The sequence below is a fragment of the Octopus bimaculoides genome, chromosome 7, assembly GCF_001194135.2.
Source record: "Octopus bimaculoides isolate UCB-OBI-ISO-001 chromosome 7, ASM119413v2, whole genome shotgun sequence".
Classification (NCBI taxonomy): Eukaryota; Metazoa; Mollusca; class Cephalopoda; order Octopoda; family Octopodidae; genus Octopus; species Octopus bimaculoides.
Window position 1 is genome coordinate 1,528,720 of NC_068987.1, and position 9,012 is coordinate 1,537,731.

General features: G+C 33.1%; 1 protein-coding gene across 1 annotated transcript in view; it reads left to right on the top strand.

Moving 5' to 3' along the window:
- The window catches only part of LOC106877658 (uncharacterized), a 776,611-nt gene that overhangs the window by 651,584 nt on the left and 116,015 nt on the right, over positions 1 to 9,012 (top strand). Inside the window, exon 4 of the mRNA XM_052969108.1 lies at positions 3,342 to 3,406. Within this exon, the coding sequence (XP_052825068.1) occupies positions 3,342 to 3,406 (65 nt within the window). The remainder of the gene's footprint in view (positions 1 to 3,341; positions 3,407 to 9,012) is intronic.

A 9,012-nucleotide genomic window follows, 5' to 3' on the forward strand; every position in this document is an offset into this window, starting at 1 on the left:
TATATATATATATATATATATATATATATATATGTGTGTGCATGTATATATGTATGATTGCTATTACCCAAAACCTATTGTGCTATCAATCATTCAACAATTCAATATACCAACGCGTTCGTGACGCGTATCAAAAAGCAGGAAGATGTAGTGTAGTCGCCATCTTTGATTGGTATCCTTCACAAAATGCATTCATTTAATCAGTTTTAATCCTCATTATCCGCTCGGATTCTGCGATGGGGTGTTCAAAAAGAATTTGCTATTCTTTCTTCGCTATCTATATACTTTCTACTTACAGTATATATGCCATCTAAACAGTTACAAACTGTTGTATCAGTTAAAAACTGGTAAATGTTATGATACAAACTGTCGAGAGGTATGTGAAAATCAGAGTGAAATAAACAGTTGTGGACCGATATTAATTTAACTTTCATCTACTTCGGAGAGAAATTGTAACCAAAGTCAATGTTAAATGAAGCAATAATCCAGCAAAAAATTATAGCCGGAAAAGTGGTCCTGATATAAATAATAATAAAATCAAGAACGATAATGACAATAATAACAACTACGAAGACAATCATGATGATGAGGATCAGAATCGCCCGTTGGATGAGTAGATCTTGTGCAGACTCATACAGAGTTCAACGATAACCGACCAGATATGGGCATCAAGATTTGCATCGAATCTTTTTGTACATTCAAACTGTTTTGACCAAAATATTAATCAGAGGGAATGAAGATGAATTGACACAAGTGGGATTTCAGACACGGAAATGAGAAAATTATATCAATTATAACAAAACATCAAATCAGCACTCAACACTAACGCATATTGTACCACACGTCTCAATGAACCAACACTTGACAACCTTTCTGAAGTGTATCAGGATAAAATTCGTGTATCTTAGTACTCTATATTTTCCATGGCAACACGTGTGATACACTAACTTACCTTATCTTCTCATTCCGTACTCGATTTTATATAATGCATATAATTCCATATAATCTACCCTATTCGACCGAGCATATCTCACGCTACAGAGAAATTTTCTTCCTTCACCCCTATGTGTTACTGGTTCGCATTAAAAACACACTGGTTGTTATTACATAATGTTTTTTTTATTGACATGTTGTCTTTCAAGTCATGTTTGTAAAGGACGATCACAACCGTATTCTCTGATGCCATCCACGGAAAATATTCGCTACTTTTCCAAAGATTTTAACAACAAAAGAATCTTCATGGCTATTTGATTTTCTTGGATTTTTTTTTTTTTTTTTTGTAGTGGGGTATATTGAAATTGTGCTGAAATTACTTCTCCTTCAATAGGTTTGCTTTTGTGGCGTAGAGTTTCCTCATCCTTGTCATCTGCATAGAGGTCGGCAACCTACGAAGACAATAAAACTTCGATAAAGTTAGACTTCACTTTTTCGACTTGCACTGTTTGAGCAGATTTCAAAAAGATTTCTGTAAAACTTGTATAAAAATACATTCAATAAATTATGTCTTTACGCAGTTCACATTTAGTGAAATCCAGAACGACGAAGTATGGCATGAAAAACACGTCTAGACAGGTCACCAGTCAATAATAATAAAAAGAAGAAGAATAACAACAACAACAATACGTTATTTAGTTAGATACACCCAAGATTAGGAAACTGTATTATTATTATTATTATTATTATCATTATTATTAAATTGTTAGTTTTTCGACATAGGAAGTCGTCTCCAAGCACCTCCATACCAAGCACAACAAATTTGATAATAATAATAATAATAAATGATAGTGATTGTAGGAGAAGATGGAAATTTTTTGTAGCAAAACAAAATATATAAAGCGATAGTCGACTAATATATATATTTGATTATCTAATAAAACGGTGAGAGCTGTAACAGTATTCGGTGTTTTTCCTCCCGAAATTCAATTAATATTTGTCATAAATTAGATGTGGACAGCATTATGTCTTCTATCACTGTTACAAAACAAAACAACAACAAAAACAATATCATAAAATAGCAACACAACTTTGTTTTTATTCCTGAGTGCGTACCGTGAATAATACTCAGTTCCGTAGGTGAGTGAAGGAGCGTTTCATATGTGTGTGCGTATGCGCTATGTGCATGGGTTTGCGTGTGAGTGTGTGTGTGTCTATATGTGGGTTTGTGTTCATGTGTTTGCGTGTGTGTGTGTGTGTTTGGTTTGGGGGGAACATTTTTTGTGTGTGTGCGTGAATTAATGTGTGCGGTGTCTAGTGTTCGCCCATATAACACGCCATAACACTTAAAAGAATAGTTGCCATTGTTTTGAGGCTGAGTTTGGTTCTGTATAATGTAAGGATTCTTTGCCATAAGAAATGCCATTTTTAGATGTGAGCTCCATTACTAATTCAATTATCAACAAATAATATAATTTCAAAAGATTCAGCAACGCAATTTTTTTTTTCCTTTCTAAACCATTTTGTTATGTTTTACCTTTAATCATTATCATTAAACCAAAAATAAAAAGATACAAAGTTCTGGTATTGATAGCTTCAAAATTAATTCTGATTATTATCTTCATCAAAGCTAGTACCAATCATTATTGTTACAGGTAGAAAGTGGCGGTGCATGCCCTGCAGTATTCTCTTACGATCTTTTATGTCCGAATTCAAAACACACCGAGATCAAAACAGAAACAGAAATAAACATACATCTTTATTAATAAGTGGTTCAACTGGCGAAGCCATTTCAACGGAGAGCAACATTCTTTGTGGTATTCGTTCGGGCAAATCCAAAGATAGATGGTTCGAGAAAATGCGAGCTTTGTCTTAAATTAGGCATACACTTTTCTGCTATAAAATGCTTTCATCACGCATTTATGGATTTGTTTTTCGAAGACTGTCCGTTTATTGTTGTAGTCGACGTAGTCTGTCATTTTTCCAGAAGGATTTTGCCAACGTTGCGATCGCCCGTTTTGTCGTTGCATTTCACAAAGAATGATTCATGGTTTTAAGACCTTTTATTGAAAGGCCATTTATACGTGCGTATGTAACTTTCTTTATCAATTGTCTGGAATAGCCGTTTTTGATAAGATTTCGGCTTTGTACACCACTAATTTTACGAATTAATGCATGAAGAAAATTAAGACGGCCCAAAAAGAGAGAATCCAATTTGGTGGATGAAAACGTGTACAAGAACTTGCTAGAAATCATATTTCTAGCGATTGAAATTTGTTAGAGATACAAAAGTTTACTCAGGAGTAGCAAAAGCCAACGTACTATCAGAAGGGAGATAATAAGTAGGCTAAATATTGCTATAAAATAACGAATATTTTTCAAACATAGATTTCTGTCTCTATTTGCAGGATTCCAAAATTTACCTGCATGAAATTTCTTCAGAGGACGAAGAATGTTGTACAAGTTTTTGAAAGTAAGTTCTTTTACCATCCAATTAAAATATGTATATATTCATGCGAAATTTTTTCAGCTTTCTTGTTCAAATATTCGAGAACAAACACACACACAAATGATATTATATATATATATATGCATTATATAATATGTATATATATACATAATATATAATGTATATATAACATGTAATATTATATATGTGTGTATAAATGTATATATATATATATATATATATATATATATATATATATATAAAATATTTATGCAAATTTTTTTCAGATTTATTCATCAAAATAGTCGAACAGATACATATACGAATTTTTAAACATATATAAGTGTTGTGTGTGTATGTGTATTTGTGTGTTTAATATATACCGTATTTTTATATGTGAGCATATATTATAACAGGTAGATATGTGTTGGTATGTTTGTGTGTGTGTATATATATAACTATATTTTCACTCTCCATGAATCCCAAATTTTATTGTGGTACTTATTGGAGCAAATGTTTTCGAAGACTTATATTGTCTTTCAATGCTCGAAATGAGGAGTAGATAGACAGCCGACAACTGATGAAGGGTCGTTCTTTATGTTACATGTGCTGTTTTCCATTTGTTTCTCTCGTTGTTTGCGTACTGAACTCATTCATTTTCGTATTTCATGTTGGTTACTGTTGGTGACGTTCTGTACCCATATATGCACATATATATATATATATATATATATATATATATATATAGGTGAGGTGTTAAAAGGAAACGGGCTGGTGACCGTTGTTCTAAAGTTAACGTTGAATTTTTTCCGTGAGACAGTCTTAGAGATGCTACGAAAATGCAAATTCGTTAAGAAATATACTAAACGTGAATGAAAGTTATTTGTTTGTTCTGAAATCTTAAAAAAAATACCAGGATGTAATTGTTGTAATTTCTGAAGAAACTGCTAGATCAAATCACTCACCACACGTGGAAGAAAAAAATGTGGAAATATTGAACAGTGCATCTAATGAATATCTTAACACTGACTTCTTTATTTCCCTTATCTGGTGCATATATTTAATTACAGATTTATTTCTAATTAGTTCTCTAATGAGCTAATTATATATGTAAACAATCACTCATCTATGTCTGTATCAGTATATCTATGCTTGAACTTTTGTCTCTCTCGTTAGCTTTTTTCTGCTGCTCCCTGTATTAAATACATTAGCTATGACATACATAACTACTTAAGCCCGCACTGGCTTATCGATTGCAACACGCCTATTTCTAGTTACCTATGTAATACCGACCGAGTATAATGTTAACATCTATCTATCTATCTATCTATCTATCTATCTATCTATCTATCTGCTTTTCATTCTTTCTTTTTTCTTTCGTTTTTTCTTTCTTCCGTTCTATCTATCAATCTACGCATCTGTCTGTCTATCTTTCTTCCTTTCTTTCTGTCTTTCGTTCTGTCTATCTATTTATCTGTCTGTCAGACTGTCTGCCTGCCTGTCTGTCTCTCTGTCTGTGTATCTATCAGTATATGCCTCTAACGCTTATAAATTTGTATTTATGAATACACAAACATCTTTGTACACACACACACACACACACACACGCACACACAGACACACACATATATATATATATCTTGGTGTATGTGTGTCCTCATATATATGTGAATCTATTTATTAATATATGCGCATATACGTATATGCATACGTGTATATATGCTGTGTGTGTATATCTGTATGTATGCTTTGCATCTATATTTCACCCCAATTCCTATAATCCTCTACTTTCGCCAAAGCAATAACACCAACTTCACTGTACAACTCTTTATCACGCAGCGTAAAGAGCATGTACGTGCCAAATAGAGCTGCTTGAAATAGCTACCAAAACGTCCGTAAGAGGAAGGACACGTTAGATTATATAGTCCTAGGTTCATTGTGTCTAAATAAGAAAGCCTTGCATTCCAGTGGCAATTTATAATTCCACTCAATGCCATTCGCTTTATATTATCATACCACGCTTGTCTGTGTGTTGTGCGTTTATTAATGTGTGTTTTTCTGTGTGTGTATATATTTAAGTGTGTTTCTGCAGGTGTGTGTGTGTGTGCGCGTGTATGTGTGTATGCACGAGTGTGTATTCGTGATTTTGTGTAAGTGTATTCGAAGGTTTAGCTCTTAGGAGATCAATACACTCACTTGATTGATTGGCGTTAATAAATTGATATCAGAGATGATTCCATCCGTGATAATTAACCAGTATTAACCCCCCTTAGGTTACTTTATAAATAAATATAACCACTGACCCTTACAGTCATTGGGACTGATAAAATGTAACCTATGAAGTATAACAACAACATTGTAGACCCAAAGGGGCGTTCGATCTTCGGCCTAAATGAAACCTCATTCCTCAATTATTGGCTTTAAAAAGAATAAAATCAAGACTGTCTAAATATTACGCATTATTTTTATGGTTTACTTTTATCATCACAGTTTAAACACAGGAGAGAACGAATCAGGCTCATATCGTATTTTACGATCTCCAAGACTTGGTGGTTTGAATAGAGGAAGGTGTTATTAAACCGAAGATTTCACCTGAAAGTATACAAAGTGCTGGATTCTCTTGAAGGCAACAATGGCTCGGGTGGAGTGCTGCACCGAACAATGAATCAAGGCACAGCCCAAATCTGGTTCAATCTCTCCTTCTTTTCTCTACTTGAAATTTTGCTGACAATTATTTGGGTTGACCCAGATTCAGTAGTGAGAACACTTGTTCCATTTGGAGCGTAGAAACATCGAACTCGAAACCTTGGAGTTAAAATGTAGGTCTCTTACCCATCTGAACTAAATCTAACCTCAAAATAATAACGAAATAAAACTATTGCTCGGCAAGATTAATGAAATCTCTATGATTCTAATGAGAAGTCAATCGTAAATGTAGAATGCCATGTGAGCAAATGAGAATTTTCATTGTTGTTCAAGTTTGCTCATCAGATATTCTTTCTATTAATGCGTGTAGCAGACGACATTTACGACGACGGCGACGTCGACAACAAAAACAAAAACAACTCACACAAATGATTTAATAGTAAAATGTAACGTCTGCCAAATCTACCATACATAGCTAGTCATTACTTCATTTTTTATTACTGTTATTTTCTTTTTTTATTTGCCAACATTTTGAAATGCTGTTATCAAAGTCGTGTGTTTATTTAACACGTAATTGTCACAAAGATAATTTTCAGACTCATTGTTACACAATATTTAAAATATTTTTCACAATTTTATTTTCTATATTTAACAAGATAAATTCATCAGATCTATAACTTAGAATATTAATTTGCTTTTTTTACTTTTAAACAATTTTTTACGCCACTAAATTGGCGCTAAATGGTGCTTATCAGGTGAAGCTATTTGCAATGAATCTTACAATTACGTGACATCATAGAGAGTGCATTATTTGTCACGATACACCGAATTCTGTTCTAAAGCCACGTTTACTATTTCGAAAGCATGTTATCTTTTTCTTTTTATTCCATGCTTCCGGTGTCACATTAGACAACCACTTGTAAAATAGCTGATCATTCTCGTTAATTTTAGACACAAACCTGATTGTAATACATATACAATAATTGTGTACCGATTCTTTTTTTTTATAGAAATAGAATATGCTATACAAGGGATATGTGTGACTAGTATAAGACATACGTGCATAAATACGTGCATATATTTGTATATGTATGCATTTAAATATATATATATATATATATATATATGCAAACACTTAATATTCTGTATGCAAACATTAATAGCTTTCTCTCGATTCTCTCAATTCCTAAACTATTAACATTCTATGAGCAATTTCAAAAAAAATAAATAAAATAAAATAAGAAGCAAACATTCATAATTGGCCTCCAGAATGTATTATTTCTATCTTTAATGAAATGTGTCAGTTCAGTAAATAAGTCACGGGTTATATGATGCTGGCGATTTTTTAAATGAATGAAATAGTGCTGTACATGATTGCAAACGATAACAGATTTTAACAAATAGACAACAATTAATTAGTTAATTCTGTATTTGCGTTTTCTAGTAATCCCTTAATTTCAATTTCAAATTTCTAATATAGCTACATATACATACCTCCAAACCAATACGTGAATGTATACAAGCATGTAAAAATGCATACATGTGTGGTTATATGTATATGAATACACATATACTTGACGGGCTTCTGCAATATTTCATGTAAGAATGTTTGATTGCCAGTCATTGACCAGCCACGGGTAGAAGGCAGAATAAGAAAGGAATTATGGAAGGTGAGAGAGAGGTAGACACAGCAAGAAAAACATAGATTGGGAAGAGTAACAAAGGAAGAGAGAGAGAGAGAGCAAGTGAAGGAGAGAGAGACTCAGCAAAGGCGGGAAAGTGTGAGATGATCACTATACTGGCGTGTGTGTGTGTGTGTGTGTGTGTGTGTGTGTGTGTGTGTGTGTGTGTGTGTGTGCAGTAGGGTTTGGATGAATGGGTGTCTATTTTTTTTATATTTGTGTTGAGGTTAAATATCATCTGTTATATTTCGGTAAACTAAAATACTAGGAGACAGGTACAACAGCCCAACTTGCAATATAGGAGGCCAAGCGAAAATTGGTGAAGAATATACATATATGTACATTTCTTCTCCTTCTTCTCCTTCTTCTCCTTCTTTCTCTCCATCTATCTATATATCCATACATACATACATACAAATAAACATAAATACATACATATGTGTCTCTGTGTATATGTTTGTGTGTGTGTGTACATATAGAGATAGAGAGAGGTGTATATATATATACATGTATGTATGTATGCATGTATGTGTGTGTATATATATATATATATATATATATATATATATATATATATATCTTCGCACACGTATACCAAGAAAAAGATTCACATACACACACACACACGGTATATACGTATATCTTTGTTTATTTTCTCTCCGCATCTCTCTCAGTTTTCTCCTTTCCCTCTATGTCTCTATCTTCATCTTTATTTCTCTCTCTATCTCTACCCCTCTCTCCAAACTTTCTATTCCTGCGTTTGTCTTGTCTTTCCCAATATGTCTCCCATATTTCTCGGCCACACGATCTATTGTAACACTCGAACGGCTGCCACCTCTATGTCTCTACTTTCTTTCCTTTATCTGCCTCTCTCTAAACCTCTTAAACAACCTTATATAAAATTCACTGATGCTATTTTAATCTGAACCACTCGTCACTAACCCATCTTAAAGCTATGAATAGGGTGAACAGTTGTAAAAGCTGAAGCGACTCATTAACGGGAATTCTTCCTAAATCTATGAACCTAAGCGAAGAAGACACACATTATGTATGATAAACTACGCATTGTACCTACACTCCTCCATATGTTGTTGTTCTTGTTATTGTGTGCATTCTTATTGTTAGGGTCTGCTTTCTCAAGAGCAGACTTCTCTTTTTTAATTTATTTCAATAGATTTGTAAAAAGAATCAATTCCATAAATGTATGTTTCTAAGTCTTATACTGACTTTGGACATACACACACATACATACGTGCATACATACGTGCATATATTTGTATATGTATGCATTTAAATATATAT